Below are 20,088 nucleotides of genomic sequence, written 5' to 3'. Positions count from 1 at the left end.
TTAAAATTTGTGTCTCTTATTAATTAACCTATCTTATTGTTAGTTTTACCTTGACTTTCTTGGCCTTTGTGATTCATCTCACATATGGTGATTATCTGCCAACAGGTATATGTGACATTTTGAAGGACATTAATGTGCTAAACCTTCAATTTGGTTCATCTTACATGGGGCATATGAGTTTGATCAGTAGGAAGTCTGTGTTGAACTCCATGTTCTACCACTTACTAATTGAGTGATCTGAGTCCAATCATATAAGAACTGGTTCTCACTTTCTTGGGTGAAAGCCGGCCTCTTAGGGTTTTAATAATTGAAAGAGATAATGTTATATAATGTATAAACAGTATTTGGCACAATGTAAACCTGGTAAATATTGACTCAGGCAATACGGGGGGTTGTGTGGAGAATGTAGATCAGCAACCTGGAAAAGATTTTTGAAACATCTCTCAGACTTAAAAGGTATGTAGCTTCTCAGTCTTTTTCTTTTTTTCTTTTTTTTTTTTTTTTAAGCTTCTATCATATTGTGATCATAATGATATAGTTAAAAATAGATTGGAAAATTGTAGGAATACGAATTTTTGTCTTCCTAAAGTTTTAATAAGGTTTGATACTTATTTTTTTTTTTTTAGTAAGGTTCATTTCAAAGGACTGGTATGAATAAAAATATTTAAGCCCCTCTCAAGAAAATCAAAAACTAAAAAGGAAGGAGATATTTTAAGATTTATATTTGGCACAGATGATACAACAATAAAATCTCATTAATTCACATCCACTGATTGGGAATTTGAATGCAGGACTGATTGTGTATTGTTGTACTAACCATGTGTTAGTTCTGAAGGGAAAAGAAAAATCATCTATCTGATGCCCTGTTTACTGATGATAAAACTGAGGTCCAGAGAAATTGGGAGTCTCATCCAGAGTTGTACAGTTGCAGAGCCAGTACTAGGTTGTGTATTAGAAATCATAGACCAATTATAAATAATTTTTAGTTCATCATTGAAACAGTCAGTTACCTAGCTGTTATGTTAGGTAATTAGGTTAGTCATTTATGTCGTACATCTCAAGTTGGAAGTCATTTCTTTTATAATCAGGTCTTATTGAATTTATTTAATGATGGTAAGGAATAGTAAAGATATCTGAATTTATTTTAACTTAAAACCAGTAATGATCTTGAAGGTTAATAAATATTTTGGAGCACTTGAGAACCATACTTTTTTAAAGGCAGCATTTGTTCATTTAAAAATTTGGGTGTACTTTACTTGCTGATTATTCTGGGTTATCAACTTTCTGTTCTGTATTAGTGAAATCTTAAATGAGTTTGAAAATCCTTTTCCATGTGGCTTATAAAGTATGTTTATAACAGCAATATAATTTATTAACTTGGCTGAAATTTTCTTTTCTTTCTGTTTAATACCTCGGTAAGAATGTGATAGTGACTGTGATGATGTTCATAATAACAACAAATAACAATCCTGACATTTTTAAGAATTTATTATATGCCCTGTACTATATTAAGTGCATTATATTCATTGTCTTACTAATGAAAGCTTTTGTTAATTCATTTTTTTACTTAATCCTCACAATATCTGAATAGAATCTTTCCTATTTGCATACACATTCTGTAGATACAGAAACAGAGGTACAGAGAGATGTAGTGACTTGCTGAGGTCACATAGCTAATAAATTATGAAGCCAGTTGTTGAGTGTAGGTGATCCAACACCAGAATCTAAGTGCTTTGTTTGAGGAACAGGGAAGCCTCACAGGAAAGAATTATGTTACCAAGGGCAGTCTTTATCATTGCTTCCCCCACCCTCTCATTGTACCCCTTAAAAAAAGCAACAAAAATACATTAATTATGAGAACCGTTTGCAGCAGAGACTTATAATGAAGCCTGCATCTTTGTTTTCAGGACTACCCATTCTTTAGGACCCACCTCAACTTTTTTCACAGTCTTGAAAAGTTTTCTTCAGGTTTTTTTCTTTTCTGAATTCTCATGGTGGTGCAACAGTTATTTTTTGTTTTTGTCATTATTTTTATGTGTCTTATTGTCTTACTAGAATTGGAGTGTTTTATCGTTGGACAGGGCCTTAAAGAAAATCCCACATCCCCATTTTCAGATTCTTAATTCATTCTACTGGGTTGAGTTTCTTGAATAGAGTCAGCTCAATAAAGGTTTGCTGAATGTCACAAAACTATTAGCACTGCTTGCTTTCTCTTTATTCAATATGGCATTATTCATGATATTTTAATAGCATAGATACACTACTTCAAGTTCTGGTGATTTCTCAGTTGTGCTACTATATATTTTTACAATAGTGGAAGCTAATTGAATAGAACAAAACTAAAGGAAAGTTACATACGTTAGAGAACCTCAAGACCAAAGCAGCCCCTAGAAATGTGATTTTTCTGTTACCTTCTTGATCTTAAAACTTAACAGGTACTTCAGATTGTACTGAAGAATATACCCGTACTTATGTTACTATAAGAATATTAGCCTTTCCCTCCCTGGGTTCACAATCTAGAGAGAGACGAATTATGTTTAGCCTGTGCATTCAAGAAGAATCCTTTGGCACACTGCAGAATTCTTTGTGTGTTGTACATAACCCAACCTTAAGACCACAGCAGGCTTATGGTTATTTGATCCCCACAATGGCTCTGACCATAAGCCAAGAGCAAACTTACTAAGTTTGGCTTTGTCTGACTCCTTTCTATTAATAAACATTATATAACAGTGTAACACATTTAGTTTTTCTCTTTTTCTTGGACACCTACATTTTTAGGCACTGTATCTACTCTCAAAGAGAAGTAGCTTTTCAGGTAACCTAAAGGCTGTTACCCTTTGTCTTTGGACTTTGTAGGAAATTTTTGTTTTAATGATAGCCAGGGTAGGAAACAATTTCATCATGTTTCTCAAAGAGAGCTCTCTTAAAAGCAAAGCTTGTAGCACTCTTATGTGTAGTTTTTCATAGTTTTGTTTCTTAACATTTTTTGAATTACTGATTTTTTTTTTTGCAAATAAATACATTTTTACATCATTAGTGAGTTAGGATTTTTTTCTGTTATTTGTATTTATATCATGCAGTGAATGAAGTTGAAAACCCTCAAGATGATTTTTCAGAAAACTTGTTTTGGATTAAAAGTCTGCTATACGGGGCTTGCAATATTGAACAGTCTTGCATAGCCAGAGTGATTTGGACATGAAGGAAACATATTTGCATGAGAAAAATTTATGGTAAACAGATGCAAGTATGATTCTAATTTACAAATTAGAAGAGGTTTAAAATGTAGCTTACAAAGTTAATTATTTAGTACTTTAAGTTTTCGTTTTACTCTAGAGACCTTTTAATTTTTGTAGGTGGAACAAATAGAAATGTGTGAAATCGAGATGTAGATAAAATAATGTTCTAATTTCAGATTTCTTCTTTTTTAATTTTTAGTTGTTGACCTCCTCTACTGGAGAGACATTAAGAAGACTGGAGTAGTGTTTGGTGCCAGCTTATTCCTGCTGCTTTCATTGACAGTATTCAGCATTGTGAGTGTAACGGCCTACATTGTCTTGGCCCTGCTCTCTGTGACTATCAGCTTTAGGATATATAAGGGTGTGATCCAAGCTATCCAGAAATCAGATGAAGGCCACCCATTCAGGTGAGATGTCTGAAAAACAAGGCACACATTGGCAACACTATAAACAGGATTAATATTAAGACTCATTCTGTAGAGTTACAGGCATGCATTTTTTACTGCTCAAAGATCATTGCAGATGTTTGCTTAAAAAACTATACCCAAAGCATCTGCTTTTGAGATTTTTGAGGGTTAAAGGTAATTTATTTCATGGGCTCATGATGGAAAAAACTGAGTTTATATGTCATTAGCCTAATTCTATGTGTTAGTAATATTTATTAGAACTAGGTATTGATTATCTAATTTTGCTTTAATAGAAGCTATATCTTTTTAACATGATTAGGATTGGTGAAAGTTCTGTTTTCTTTATTGTTTTTTATGCTATCTGATCTTTGAAATACCTTTCTTACCACTAGTATGTGCGTGTTTTTCTATAATGCTATCTTATTGTGCCTGTGTGTTCTCTTGCCCTTCCTTTTCTGACTGGTTTTCTCTTCTTATTCCGTAAAGCATACTTTTGTATTGTCCTGTTGTCCTTTGGTGTGTGTCTGTGTGGCTGTTTCTTGTCTTGAAATGATCATCTTCTGCCATTATTTTTATAAGTACACTCTTGCATCACATACCTAATTGGCCATTACCAATTAGGACATACCTCAGTTTGGAGCTTCTGCTCTGACTTCAGACTCAGCATGTCTTTTTCCCCAGTTTTAAAAAATTAGGATATAATTCATGTATTTATAAAATTCAGTGGTTTTAATATGTTCCTAGAATTGTACAACCATTACCATCTAGTTCCAGACACTCTCAACACACCAAAAAGACATTTTCTACCCATCGGTAGTCATTTCCCACTCCGCCCTTGACAGCCACTAACTGATCATGTCTGTAAATAAATGTTTTTTCCCTCAAACTTGTCAATTTCTATCAGTAATATCACTGCTATCCTCATTTCAGGCTCCCAATTTTGATGTTATCTGTTTCCATCTCACATAAAGAACTAAGTTATGTTGTTTTCTCCTGCTTCCTCAGTGTAGAACACAAGTCCATAAACTATAGCCAGGGACCAAATCCTGCTTTTGTAAATAAAGTTTTATTTGAACATAGGCATACTCAATCATTTAGCTGTTTTCATCATGCTATAATAGCAGCAATTGTGCCAGAAACCATGTGGACTTCAAAGCCTAACTAAGTGCTCTTTCCTAGGCCTTTACAGAAGAAGTTTGTCTACTCTGGATGGGCTTCACTTGTTACCAAATTGGGTTCTGGTTACCTAGGTTTCAGCTTTTATAGCTGTTGTCAGATTTTCTTCAGATACTTTTATATTTTTAGGCAAACGGGCTTTCTGTTCACTACAGGATCAAGTCCAAATATCTTTATCTTGTCTCTCATTTGCCTCTTCTAGGATGTTGTGCCCATTCATGCTGCCTTTTTAGCTTCTCAGATGACCTAAACTATTATACTTTTTTTTTTTAAAGATTTATTCATTCAGAGAGAGCGAGAGAGACGCCGAGACACAGGCAGAGGGAGAAGCAGGCTCCATGCAGGAAGCCCAATGTGGGACTCGATCCCAGGTCTCCAGGATCACTCCCCGGGCTGCAGGTGGCACTAAACTGCTGCGCCACCGGGGCTGCCCAAACTATTTTACTTTTTATTGGGTTCTGTGTTTGATTTCAAGATGTAACTTTTTGAAGGCTTCCCTAATACTGTCTCCAAATGAGCTGAGAATTCGTTTCCTATTGGCTTTGAAATGATTTCTAATTGTTTTGTATTTAGACATCATTTTTTTTCTCAAATAGATTTTGAATATTTTAAAACTATTTTGGTAAGGCAGGTATCTGTGGGCATGAATGAGTATATAACTACTTAGAACATATATAGTTGATATTAAGGGGTAAATGTAAACCAATTTTCAAACTTTGCAATCTATATTATTTTGCTTATTGTAAAGATTGGTTATTTAGCTCTCTTCATATTGATGAAGTAATGATGCTATAAAAGTTGGGGAGAGAAAAAAAAAGTTTGGGAGAGAGACCAACATTTATGAGTGGCTCATATGTCCCTGGCCTTTTATGCACAGACTTAATTTTCATAACAACTTAATGAGACAGATGGTATTCTTCTTTTCCACAGAGAGGGAAACATTTGAAGTTCAGTAACTTGAAATTGCAGCTTCAAAATGGTAGCCATATCATGCCAAAAATCATACAGGAATATGATTTTTAATTAGATATATTGAAATAATATAAAAATATTGTCAAGCCAAAACTTCTAAATTATCTGCAATATCAATTTGAGACATTGTTTGATTTTAAAGAAGACTTTTGGGGAAAAAAAAAATCTGGTGGCTGTCTTACTCCCTATTTTTTTAGAAACACTTTATTCTTCAGAGGATTTTTTTAGAGTCATTATAAATTCAGCCAACATGCCAGATTAATCCTGTTGGACAGTTTTTCCAGGTTCTCCCAGTCACATTTCTAAAGGTGGTACCATCCTGTCTATATCTAATACCTCTGGTCTCTGGAAAAGAGTGATGTCAGTGCTGGCATTGCATTAATATTACATACATGCTAGTTGAATGAATGTAAATATCCATGGGATTTCACTGATGGAGAGTGCCACTCTGTGCCTGTTGGCCAGGCATCTTGTCTTCTGCAAGAACAAAAACTGTGGTACAAAGAAGCAGAATACGAACTCAAAGTTATATCAGCTTCTGTTCTGTGTCTCTTAAAGCTGCACAAATAAATTATTGCTGATTTAAGGGTAGATATGAATATTCGATCATTTTTAACTTGATAATAACAACTGGATACCTGCTGGTAATCAATAAGTTGTCTGAGTGCTATGCCATCATTGTAAATATATTTTCTTGGTCTTAAACAGTTTATACTCTAGTAGGAAAAATATACAAGTGTACACATACATGTCTGTATGTCAGGGCTGGATATGGCTAATGCTATAATAATACCACAAAAGAAAGCATTGTTAGAATTGCATAATAAGATCTTAGGGAAAGAGCCAAAGAGGCCTCATATATGGGTGGGATTTGAGATGGACTAACTCACTGGATATGCTATTACTAGAGGTAAGAGGAGAGCATTGTGGATTAGGAAAACAGTATGATGAACAAAGGTAGTAGGATTAAAAAATGATTAATGGCTCATATTTGGCTGCAACATAGTGAGTAGTAAAATATTAGGTTGAAAAGATTGAAGAGGGTTCTGGTTGAAAAGTTGGAATCATAGAATCACAGAAGGTTTGTGCCTGGATATTTAAGAAGGTCTGTTTCTCTAATTTTATAGAGTGGGAACCATGACCCTGAGAAGTCAAATGACTTTGCAAGGTTACATGGCTAGATAGTAGCAGGTCTTCTAACTCCTACCTGAGTTCAGTCTAAGTAGCACTACCTAAGAGAGCTAAAATAAAACTCACCTGGCATTGACTAAAGGAATGGATTAGTATGTAAACAGATGAGCGATTCATTTGGATACAGAATATTCCAGTTTTTAAATAATGAACACTTAAACTAGAGAGATAACATAGTGAGTAAAAATGAAGAGACATATTTGGGACATATTATAGGAGTAAACCATGGGACAGGGAATTATCAGATGACTGTTCTTTCCAGGATGAGTAACTAGTGTCCACCAGCATCGGGAGTGATGAAGAGAGACTGGGTTATAAGGAGCTGCTTCCAACGATAGAAGGCAATGCTTAGCATTTCTGAATTGGTACTACTCTACCAAGATAAAATGACTTCTTTGAAATAATAACTAATAAAACAGTTCCTTGCATTCCTGCCGAAGATTCTTCTTCTTCATTACAGTTTGTCTTCCTAAATAGAACGATTCCAGGTATCTTAGTATAGAATGGGGTATCTACGTGGACAGTAACTATTATGTTTTACTAGCATTAACACCATACTTGTGGTAGCCATTTCACAATCTGGACCTTGACCTATTGGGCAGTTTCCTCTAAAAGTTATGCTGAGAGACTGTAGTATTTGGGAATGAATAGGATCTTTGTTAGGAAAACCCAATGAGACTGCATAATGTCAGCTTAAAGAGAAAAAACCCAAATCCCTCATAACAGCTACCATTTATTGAATGCTTCTTTATGCCTGCTTGCATTAAGCACTGTACTCATTGAATCCTCCTGATAATTAATAACTGCAAAGTTACATAGACAAGTAAGTGGCAGAGTATAAGAATCAAGTCCAGAGCAGTCTGACTTGAAAGGAAATGATCTTTTTCTGTGCTCATCAGCTGCCCGTGTGCATGTCCGTGAAATATGCATCGATTGGTGAATTTTCACATTGTGCTTAATTTGGAATCCAGGTTTTATAGTAAAATATTTTAACTAATGTCTTCTTTTACAATTACATTACTGCTGATTGATAGACATCCAGGACAAATACTCTGATCAGTGACAGGATGTGTTTTGTTTTTCAGGGCATATTTGGAATCTGAAGTCGCTATATCTGAGGAGTTGGTTCAGAAATACAGTAATTCTGCTCTTGGTCATGTGAACTGCACGATAAAGGAATTGAGACGCCTCTTTTTAGTTGATGATTTAGTTGATTCTCTGAAGGTAAGTTTATTTGCCTTCCGTTTCTGACATACCTAGAATTTAATATCAAAAGAGTAGAGTATAAAATTCTGCTTTTCTTTTAAAGTAAATGACAGAGATGTAGTGAAATCATGTTACTATAAATCTATGTGTCAAAAATCAGAATCCTGTCAAGTATTTAAGATGGAGGAAAGTACTGTTCCTTTTTTTTTTTTTTTTTTTTTTTTAGTACTGTTCCTTTTTAAAGGAAAATGAGTTACAAATTCATATTTTTGGAGACCAGAAAGATTAGAAGTGAGAAGATTATACATTTATCATAATGAGCACTGAGTAAATGTATAGAATTATTGAAACTGTATGGTACCCCTGAAACTGATATGACACTGTATGTTATCTATACTGGGATTAATATAAAAAACTAAATGAAGAAAATGCAATAAAAAAATGGTGAGAGGGATCCCTGGGTGGTGCAGCGGTTTGGTGCCTGCCTTTGGCCCAGGGCGCGATCCTGGAGACCCGGGATCGAGTCCCACGTCAGGCTCCCGGTGCATGGAGCCTGCTTCTCCCTCCGCCTGTGTCTCTGCCTCTCTCTCTCTCTCTCTATGACTATCATAAATAAAAAAAAAAAAATGGTGAGAAAACTAAAGGGAATTTTCACTGTGGGAATAAAGATTATCTAATAGAATTGATACCAGATGGGATTTAATCTGTTTGCCTTTATTTTAGAGTCTGGTACTTAATTTCTTAGCTTATGTTTCATTTATATACACACATAAGCTATTTCATATCTTGGACTCTTCTTTGGAATGTTTTTTCTGTAAATGCTTTAATACTTGGAATTACAACTAATCTTCAGTTGGTAATTGTTGGAAGTCTTTAGGTTTTGGATCTTGCTATAGCAGCTGTTAGGGTCTCACCTTGCAAATAAACTTTCCCGAAGCTCACTAACTCAAAGCAAGCCCCAAAACAACTTAAAACATGAGCTGCAAACACTGGGACTTTAGTTCTTTTTTTTTTTTATTTTTTTTTTAATTTTTTTTTTTTTTTTTTTTTTGTATTTATTTATGATAGTCACAGAGAGATAGAGAGAGAGGCAGAGACACAGGCAGAGGGAGAAGCAGGCTCCATGCACCGGGAGCCTGACGTGGGACTCGATCCCGGGTCTCCAGGATTGCGCCCTGAGCCAAAGGCAGGCGCCAAACCGCTGCGCCACCCAGGGATCCCGGGACTTTAATTCTTTACATAGAACTTACCATTTGTGTTTTGTGTATTATCGCCTGTGACTCTGCTTAAGACCGATTCATTTCAGTCTAAGCTTAGGTAGAAACATACTATGGTAGTACGTAATGATTTTTCTTTCATGAGAGATATGTACTAGTTTGCAACTTATCGTGCAAACTAGGGATGTCCTAGCAATACGATGACAGGGCCTTTAGACTCAGTGAAACAATTTCTGAACTGATCAGAATAGGTTTAAATGCTCAATGCTTTTAACAAACAACTTTAATAAGCCAGTAGATAATTATTTTCAACTATGTCCTTCTCTCAGCTTACAACCTGGACTCTCAGTTACTTACAGATAACATCAATGGAAAATAATTTAGTTTCTTTTTGTTACTTAATATCTTTGTACAGAGTGCTTGCATTTAGTGCCATTCTGTAGTAGTGCTTTGAAATTATCTGATGTCTGTAAATAAAAGATAGCTATGTTATTTGGGATGTTTGATTAATTAGTTTCAAAGGGAACAAAAATACTTCGGAGTAAATGAAATAGAACGTCCTACATATGGGCGCTAGAAGAACCAGTTCCTATTCATTGAGGTCGTATTTGCTGTATCATAACTTGATAGCTGGGGTAGACCGTGTGAAAAATCGAGAAGGTATTAGTACAGTTTAAGGTGAAGTGTTTGTGGCTGGGTATTGGTTGAGAAGAAGCAGTATAAATAGAGCTTCAAACAACAAAGGTCCATCTCTGAATTTAGTGATTAAACTGCTGGACTGGGGGTGACTTCAAACAAAAGCATCATGAAGCTTGATAGAGGAGCGAGTCCTTGTTTTGATAGACTTAATAAAAGTTGCAGCAGATAGAAACAAAAAATCATCCTTCATTTTTGCACAGTGTAGTCATGAAGGCAGCTCAGTATGTCTATAATATTGAGAGAAGAGGCGTTCTAAATCTGCTTAAAAACAACAAAAAAAAAATTGATCTGGGAATATTTATTATGTTCCAGATTTACTTAACAGGTTTTAGTTTAAAGTCTCCACATGTCTTCAGTAAAAAGAAAACTCCTTTGTTCTTTCAGATTTTATTATCCTCTATACAGTCCTGTGTGTACACAGTTCTGTGTTGAAATACTTGGCAAAGGCTAGCGGAGCATGGAAATGTTAGGTTTCTAAACACCTTTTTAAATATTTTGCACAGATACTTGGAAAAAGGATGAGGAAATTTTATGAATAAATTGGTTCTCTAAGATGAAGAATTTCATTTTGCTGTTAAATCTCAGTTTTTAATTTCTTTTGAACATTACCGTAGATTTTTTTTTTAAAGCAGGTATATTATTCATGATGAAACTAGCATAAATGAGAGAAACTGAACTTGATAAATTTTTGCTTTGAGTGACTTTTATGTATGTGACTTTTGAGTAACAAAGTGGCACATAACATGGCAGATTTACTTCCTGAAATACTATTTTTATGAAGTTTTCTTCTTTAAAAATGTTTTTTCTTAATATTGGGAAAAAAAGGAGTTGCATTAGAATTATATTCTAATACTTTTTCTTCTTATGAATCAGCAGTACTTTTGAAAAGAGAAAAAGAAAACTTATTTGGTTTTCTTGAGCAGTGTTTTTTGGCAAACCCAGAGCTGCAGGAAAGCTGCTCGGTGACTTCTCCACATGGTAATTCATTCAGGGCTCCAAATAAGTAACAGGTGCTTCAGCATACTAACACATAGAATGACCTTTGCATTAGGTCTAAAAAATCTGGTGAAGCAAAAGAATAAGGCTGGGTATGTCTTGCCCTATGCAAAGGTTATGGTATGAAGCACTTGGTAATTCAGTTGTACATTCTGATGATATACACAGAGGGTCTTCCTTGTTAAACCTGGTGGTTGTATTACTTGGGAGACTTTAGTTAAACCTTTTCTTTTTTCTTTCTTTTTGCTTCCTGTCCTGGGGTACCTAGGGTACCTCCAAAGTCAAAAAACTTTTTTTTTACCTTTTGACCCCCCCTTAAAATTAAAAATTCAAATAAAAATTGACCCCTTTTTATTAAAGTTAAATCTTTATGTCATTGTGTCTGAGTAGTACAGATTCTGTTTACTTCTACTGAATAAGGGTATTATAGAAACACAAGGTACTTGCTTAAAATGTCTCTTATTGAAAAAAGCTGACAAAAACCTTAACACTCTTGACTCTATAAAAATGACTTCGTATTCTCTCTCTATAGATAGTTCCTTAAGCATTTACCACTCTTATTCCCCTAGTTTTTTAGAGTGTTTTCTTTTAAAAAGAAAATTATTTCCTTCTGATTCTATTACTTTTTGCCTTTAAGCCACAGCAGCCAGTAGAGTGATATTCTCCCTAAAGCAAGCAAAAAAAAAAAAAAGGTTTTTTTCAGTTCTCATTTTTTTTTGTTTTTTTCAGTGTAAAGAAGAAATCAATTTGCCCTATTAGACTGATTTATTTCCTTAAATTTGGAGTCTCAGTCTTTTGAACGTTTGCTAATAAATAGCTATCGTCTCTGCAGTTTCCAGACAAACTTGTGAAATAACACTGAATCTTTAAAAACTTAAGGAACCAGCTTCTAACTGGAAGTACTTTGATTTTGTATGATTCATCATTAGGAAAATGGACATCACTCTAAATTTGAGAAAATGCAGTGGAGTCTCATAAATTTATAATGTCGAAAATATACATGGTATCAAGCTCTGTGGCATACTTTAAATAATAGCTTTTAAACAAAAATTTGAAAGAGGTTTCTCTGTAACTCACTGTCTTCATAAATTTGATGCCCTCACATTTATATAATCTACATTTCTAAATTCTAGGTCACAATTACCACTACTTCTATTTGAAACTTTCTTCTTCAGAAAGTGAAAATTTCAAAGCCACTATTCTTAGTATGTAAAACTTTTTCTTCTTGCTCATGACTTTTTTTGACAATGATTTTAAAAAAAACACACACATAATCAAATGTGATTAAAAATAATGATAATAACCAAACTCCAAAGTTCATGAGGCATCAAGCCTCCTGCCTGCTGAAAAAGATTTGATATGACATGGTAGTTATCACTGTGCCTGGCCTAAGTATTGTCCAGATGACAACCTTTCAGTTGAGGTGGACAAATAAGACCTGTTTCACAGACTTCTCCTTTTAAATTAATCTGTAAGAGTTCCATTTGTGGGGTGCCTGGGTGGCTCAGTCAGTTAAGCATCTGCCTTTGACTCAGGTCATGATCCTGAGGTCCTGGGATCGAGCCTCCTGTGGGCTCCTTGCTTGGTGAGGAGTCTCCTTCTCCCTCTGCCCCTCACTCACTCTCTCTGAAATAAAACCTTAAAAAAAAAAAAGGTTCCATTTGTTTTGCTCCTTTGCCGTTAACTACAAGCTTCTAAGCCCTAGAAAAGATTTCAAGTATCCACAGATGGAGCAACAATGCATTTATTTCCCAAAGGATTAATTTTAGTCAAATATTATGGGCAAAATCACTAACAAAATATTTCTAATTCCATTCAGTAGAACTTACTTCAAATATTAGTATAAAATTTCACTGCAGCCAAATGTTTTGTCCAATCCTCAGGATTTATTTTAAAGGTTATATTTCTTAGAGTGGGTTTGTTCCACTGAGTGCCAGACATCAGGTCGGCGGAGGAGAATGAAGGAAAGAAAGCCTTTTCTTGGAGAATCTGGTACATTTATTAGCCTCTGAGAAGTCAGAAAGGGGCAGGATAACTTTATGGAACCCAGTGATATCTGTTAACCTTGTTTTCAAATAATACCCATGAGTACCAGAAAACTAGTATACAGTAGTTTACACCCCCTACTTTTAAGGGGTAAGAAAATTCTGTTTCTGTGATCTTCCACGTAAGGGATCTTTGATAGGGTTCCTTTTAAAACGGTGGTTCTCAGTCTTGGCTGCACATTGGAACCACCTGAGGAGCTATAAAATTTACTGGTATCTGTGAAGGAAGAAAGAGAAGGAAGGGGAGTCCCTTCTCCTAAAATTGTGATTGAACTTTCCTGAGGATACTGCTTGGAGAATTACTGTTTTTAAAAGTAGTGGTATTAAGCTATAAACTCCAAGCTGTAGGTTTCCTCTCCCACTCCTACCCCCCACTCACCACCACCCCCACTGGAAAAGAGGCATAGGACAGTCCCTGCGGGGGTCAGCTTTGCAGCTTCTTGAATAAGGCTCCAAGTTTTCTTGGTTTTGTTTTTTAATTTACTTCAGAGAGACCGAACAAGAGCCAGTGCACACACAGGTAGGAGGGGCAGTGGGAGAGGGAGAAGTAGGTTCCCGCTGAGCAGGGAGCCCAATGTGGGCCTCAGTCCCAGGACCCCAGGGTCATGACCTGAGCTGAAGACAGATGTTTAATGGGCTGAACCACCCAGGCGCCCCCAGTCTCCCAGGTTTCATCAGAGGGATCCTGCCTTTTCAAACCTCAAATTTGAAGAAAAAAATCTAGTAATTTTATTTATGAGATATTAAGACCACATGATTTGGGCAAAGGTTCTTTTTTTTTCTGTAATACAGCTTTTGGGTTATAAAGACTAGATTCTGTATGACTGTAGTTCTGTGATTTTCAGTGAAAATACATATTAAAATTGCAAGAAAATTTTTAGCTATAGTTGCCTGCACATAATGCTCCAGAATACAATCTTAAATCTGAAAGTGAGCTCAAAGAGGCCTGAACTCCAGAAATAGCTGACCCAAAAGAACATTAAAATCTAACATACACATTTTGACAGTTTCTGTTCTCTCCGGATCACAGAAAAATCAGAAGCATAATGGGCTAGGAAACATGTAGGCAATCAAAGTGATACTAATGGATGAGGCTGAAGATGTAACAAAAGGTCGAAGAACTTTCAGTTTAAGAATGCAGAAAAAGTTTGAAAACGTCAGAATTGCCAGAGTAATATCTGAAATTCTGTTGCACTGTCCTTCCTCCATTTTCCTTAACAAATGTTGCCCCTGAGTTGTTGAGACATCATCTAGTAAAGAGCTCTAGGGAGCTCTTGAATGAGGTTTTTGATACAGTTTAGTTTAATTCTCTCTCCTCCCCTGGGACAAAAGATAAACAAGACCATGGCCTTTGCTCACTTTATATTAGACCTTCATTGTACTTTAGTCCTTTTTCCTCCCCTGTCGTTACTGCCCAAGGAGATGATCTGATTTCCCTGTTAATGTATGCATTGGCTATCATGGCACAGAATAGTTGCCATGAACTAGCATAGAATTTGTAGGTCCAAAATGCAAGTGGCCTGTTTTGTTTCTTTAAAATGCTTATGGACCTGTTCTTTGGCTCTTTATGATAGCATGCACATTCGTGACAAATTCCCACTAATAATGGTTGCTCTCTAGGTGAATTTACAGTAGAGCAGAGCAGATTGATTCTGGAGTCAGATAAGCCTGAGATCACGGTGACCTCTGGTCTAGTATCTTGCTTAATTGTTCTGTCTTGGTTTGGTCTTCTATAGAGATAATAATAGCACTTCTGGCATTGTGATGAGATTCACTGACCTAATATATTTGCAAAAAAAAAAATGTTGCTTTTATTATATAACAGTTCCAGTGATTGAGCAGTTGCTAGATGCATGTCCTTAACTACTGTGTCTTTCTCTTCTGTTGTGTATTACCTGGAAAATCTTACCTAGCATTTTTGTTTTGGGCCCCTGAAATGTTAAATTTTCTCCAGACTTAGTTACAATATTTCAAAGTTCTATGATAACACATACAAATGTGAATCTCTGGTTTCTCTCTTAAAATGGGAAATTTTAATGGTAACATGGGCCTGGAATACTTGCATGGTGACAGTCTGTGGAGCCTCCATGAGAGGGCGAGTATGGATGTCTGTTTGCCTCAGTCCTTAGCCATGCTGCTTCTTTCATTTAGTGCACCTGCCAGGTCCCACAGACATTTAATCTTCCCCCGGTTCTTTTCTTTGCCTTTGGGTAGTGTGGCTTTTAGGAAGTGTCCCCCACGAGGCAAGTCCAGTGCCATTTGAGTCCTTTAGATAGCCTAGGTGTGAAATCTTGAGTGTCTCTCCTTGTGGATTTGGAGTACGACCTTGTGGGTGACTTAATGGCCAAATTAGGACTTCTTAGCTTGTGTCTTAGAGTATCTGAATCCTGTCTCGACACAGGTATCCTCATTGCTAAAGCAATTTCTTCTAAAACGTGGAAGGTTGATGCTTCTCTCTTTAGATTTGTGGATGGCGATGGATAAAAAACATGAAAATGTTCTGTAGCAAATTTGCTTAAGTGCAGAAGTTATAATTAGCTTCTGCAATAGGAGTCTGTAAAACTCTCCTTCTGTGAGAAGGAAAAGGCTTGCTAACTGGAGTCATGATTCAAACCTTTCTGCCACAGCAGTTGCTGAGACCAGGGCAGCATTTAATTTTTGATTTGCACCTGGCAGGTGTTAAGAATGCTTGACATCTAGTCACTTGGACGTTAGTTAAATTCAGTTGAAGGGGTAATCAGAGGTTGCTATGTGTAGAACCGATGGGGGAGGAATCCAAAGCGTGTTCCCGAACTGCTGAAAATGTGCTTCTTAGAGTTTGAACACCTTCATTACGGCTTGGTACTCGGCTCTTAGTAGACAACCAGATTTTGTTGCACGAGTGAATATATGGAGGAATATATGCTTTAGTTCAAGGGTCTGCAAACTACTGCCTGGCCCATGGCCTGTTTGGGGATAGCCTGGGAGCTAAGAATGGCTTTTAAATTTTGTAAAGGATAGTACTCAAAAAAATTTCAGAGATAACATCCAAAGAATATCTGAGAGACTCCAAACGTGGTTATCATCTGTCTTGATAGCAAAGGTTTGCCTATCCCTGCCTCAGGAGACGGAGGTACTGACTCCCCTCCCCTCTCCTTTTCACTTACACCGTGTCCGTACCTGACTGATCACTGTAGATGGTCGCATCCTATTGTGTTAACTACTAACTAGGGCAGAGCTGGTGCCAGACACATGAAGCCTTGTAATAGAAAGCAAAGGAATTACTGATTAAGAATAATAAAATCCAGACTGACTTTGTTTCTAAGTCTTCTAAGAACTGCTTTGTGCATGTCATCGAATCTGTCCTGTAAGAGGTGAACCAGATTTTAGAACTGGAAGAAAATTCTGAAATCCTCTTGTTCAGCCTTTCTTTTCTTAAATAAGGTATGCAGAGCAAATAAAGGACTTAACAAAATGAAATCCCTTTTTAGAACAGCCTTTGCCTAGCTGCTTTGATGATTTTTAAAAAATAAAAAATAAAACCAAGATTTTAAGACCATGATGAGTGAAGTAGGAGAGTTGAGTTAGCTCAGTGCAGTTCTCCGCCCCTAGAGGGGACAGTGAAAGCCGACCGCAGGCGGGGTTGCAAACCTCTCCGTCCTTGAGCTACCTGCATCTGCCGCGGTAATAACAGCGCCTGCCTCACCCAGTTGTTAAGAGGAATAAAGGAGTTAATATTTGTAAGACATTTAAAACCGTGCCTGGCACGGTTGATATAGTGAGAACTATATTGGTGTTTGTTAAATACAGAAGTTAGTGGCTAAAAGAATATTAATGGTCAGATTTATTAACAGGTATACAAGTTTGAGGCATCCTCGTTTCCAGGATTCACTACCAAAACGTGTATCACTGTGCAGACAATGCCTCTGATCCTTAATACGATGCTGGAGGTGGTATTTTTGTTACTTGAACCCCCTTCTCTCTGATCATAACTATTCCCTGCCTCATTGTTGCTTATTCAGCTGAGGTGTTAATGCCTGAATCATTCAGCTCATGCAGATCTTGAAGTACTTGTTAGTGCTTTAAACTCAAGTTTAATCACAAATTCTCATACTTTTTCAGGCTTCCCATGCTGTAATAAGCTGAAGGGGTAACGTATACCTTTGGCATGTTTTCTGATCTCAGAGAAAACAATTAAGCTACTTGGTAGTGTAGTCCAGAGAAAATGAATCAAATCTGTTTTAATTATTACTAGGATTCTGAGATTTCGATTTCACTCAGAGGTGAAATACCGTATTACTTTGCCACTTCTCCAACGATTATGCCTCTGGTAGGTTGGCATTCAGATGGGATGCTTCTATTTGAAAGCTTCGACTTTGTGTGAATTGTTTTTAATAGGCTAATGTTATCTTCTTACAGTTTGCAGTGTTGATGTGGGTATTTACCTATGTTGGTGCCTTGTTCAATGGTCTGACACTACTGATTTTGGGTAAGTCTACAAAATGATTTGAAGGAAAAACTGCACAATATGAGAAGATTGTTTGCAGGAGCTTAGAAACATTTTAGTGGAGACATTGTGAGCTCTTTAAATAAATTGCTGATACTGAAATATATATGTATATGTGGGACTTGATCCCGGGACTCCAGGACCACGCCCTGGGCAGAAGGCAGATGCTTAACCGCTGAGCCATCCAGGGATCCCGATGCTACTTTTTTTAAATCAGCTTTGCAAATGGAAAGCTGTAGTCAGTGCAAATAAGGTCATTGTCATAAGGCAAGTCAAGATTCTTACTGTATGATTGAGATTGAGAATGTCGCTAAATGACTTGTCCAAGGCACACAGTAAGTGGGTGGTCAATCCAGCGTTTGCATAGTTAAGTTCCTAAAGAATGCTCCAGGTAACAGTGATAAACCAAGTGGAGGCTGGCCTTGCCTGAGGGTGCAGTCATCAATCAGACTAACGCAGGATGCCTGTATTTCATAAGGTCTGTGGGACATGATTTTAAGGGAGGAACGGTTCCTGCAGCATTCTTTGCTTCGTTCACTCGTTCATTCCTCCCGCGTGGCCCCCCACCAGCAGGCGCCTCCAGGAGAACCTCAAGTGCTTATTCATTCATTAGGAACACTGCCTGGCTGTCTGAGAAGTTTACTAGTTTGATGGCTTTTCAGGGTTTGTTCCCTAAATCATACCAGTCTATTTTTAAAGGTTGTGTCTTTCCTTTTTTCAGCTCTGATTTCACTCTTCAGCGTTCCTGTTATTTATGAACGGCATCAGGTAATTTCTTAACTGTAGATTTCAGAATACAAGCCTATCAGCGCTGGTTTCCAAAGCCTGATAAAAATGAAAAATGTGGTTCTGAAATCCTTTATTAAGGCTTTACCTTGCTGAAACATAGTAACAGTTAATAAGATTCTTTAACAATGTTAATTTTCTAGTAACTCCTTTCATACCTCTCTTTCAGGTGCAGATAGATCATTATCTAGGACTTGCAAATAAGAGTGTTAAAGATGCTATGGCTAAGTAAGTATTTAAAATCCATAACTTTAAAAAAAAGAATACATACTAAGGATAAGGTGTGCTGGGCTTAGAGAACCACGTGTGGGATATTCACCTCACAGACCTTAATCAGTAGCAAATCTTAATCATACCTGAAAAGTGCGACAATTGCCGCAAGATCTTTCTCTTCATGTGCATCATTGATTTCTGTGTTTGCTAGGTGTTGTATTTAAGGTTTTAAAGCTAATTCATGAGGCAAGGTGGCAAAGTTACAGCTCATAGTTCAGTTTGACAGCCTCAGGATTTCATGTCTTATAGAAGCTGATCAATATCCAAGCAGTTCTTGAAGGATAGCATTTTTAAATACTGAAAATTTAAGAATATTTCATTGACCCTTTTTTTTTTTCAACCTTTTCATTTGTAGAATCCAAGCGAAAATCCCCGGATTGAAGCGCAAAGCTGAATGAAAAGCCAGAAATCATTAACAATAGGAGTTTATCTTTAAAGGGGATCTTCATTTGATTACATGGGGGAGGGTCAGGGAAGAAGGAAACCTTGACATTGCAGCTTCACAGATCTTTATTTTTAGCATTGCGGTGTCTGAGGAAAAATTACCTGTCTTGACTGCCATGTGTTCATCATCTTAAGTATTGTAAGCTGCTATGTATGGATTTAAACCGTAATCATATTTGTTTTTCCTATATGAGGCACTGGTGAATAAAAGAAGATCTGAGAAAGCTGTATATTACACTTTGTTGCAGGTAGTCTTGCTGTTTTTTGGGGAGGGGGGAGGGGAATCGCAGAGAAAGTGGAGCTGAAAAAAATAATCCTTTTCACAGTTTGTGCACTGTGTATGGTCTGTGTAGATTGATGCAGATTTTTTGAAATGATATGTTTAGACGAGATCATACCACTAAAGCAAGAGGAAAAAGCTTGCCTTTCTGGTATGTTCTAGGTGTATTGTGAATTTTACTGTTATATTAATTGCCAATATAAGTAAATATAGATTATATATATATCTATATATAGTGTTTCTCAAAGCTTAGACCTTTACCTTCCGGCTACCCCACAGTGCTTGATATTTCAGAGCGTCATTGGTTATACGTGTATAGTTCCAAAGCACATAAGCTAGAAAAAGAAAATCTATTTCTAGGAACACTACCATCTGTTTTCAACATGAAGCGATGCCATGCACATAGAACTCCTCAACATAAACTTCACTGCACAGACTTACTGTAGTTCATTTTGTCATAAACTCTGAATCTCCGGACTGAATCTAATGCTTCCAAAAACGTTGTTTGCAAATATCAAACCTTGTTATGCAAAAAATTATAAAATGAAGATTTATACATTTGTGGTTTAAGCTGTACTGAATCTGTGGAATGCATTGTGAACTGTAAAAGCAAAGTATCAATAAAGCTTATAGACTTAAAGTACTTTTGGTATTTTGGTTCCATGAAATGGCAG

General features: G+C 36.5%; 1 protein-coding gene across 4 annotated transcripts in view; it reads left to right on the top strand.

Annotated features, from left to right (window-relative positions):
• The window catches only part of RTN4 (reticulon 4), a 71,296-nt gene extending 51,242 nt beyond the window's left edge, over window positions 1–20,054 (top strand). For all 4 annotated transcript variants that reach the window (XM_041754175.1, XM_041754176.1, XM_041754177.1 and 1 more), the window contains 6 exons: window positions 3,436–3,643; window positions 8,068–8,206; window positions 17,544–17,613; window positions 18,353–18,399; window positions 18,587–18,645; window positions 19,046–20,054. In XM_041754175.1, the coding sequence (XP_041610109.1) occupies window positions 3,436–3,643; window positions 8,068–8,206; window positions 17,544–17,613; window positions 18,353–18,399; window positions 18,587–18,645; window positions 19,046–19,088 (566 nt within the window). In that variant the 3' untranslated portion in view covers window positions 19,089–20,054. The remainder of the gene's footprint in view (window positions 1–3,435; window positions 3,644–8,067; window positions 8,207–17,543; window positions 17,614–18,352; window positions 18,400–18,586; window positions 18,646–19,045) is intronic.
• Window positions 20,055–20,088: the final 34 nt, after the last annotated feature.

The sequence above is a fragment of the Vulpes lagopus genome, chromosome 5 (genome assembly GCF_018345385.1).
Source record: "Vulpes lagopus strain Blue_001 chromosome 5, ASM1834538v1, whole genome shotgun sequence".
In the NCBI taxonomy this organism is placed as follows: Eukaryota; Metazoa; Chordata; class Mammalia; order Carnivora; family Canidae; genus Vulpes; species Vulpes lagopus.
This window is presented reverse-complemented; position numbering and strand designations above follow the sequence as displayed.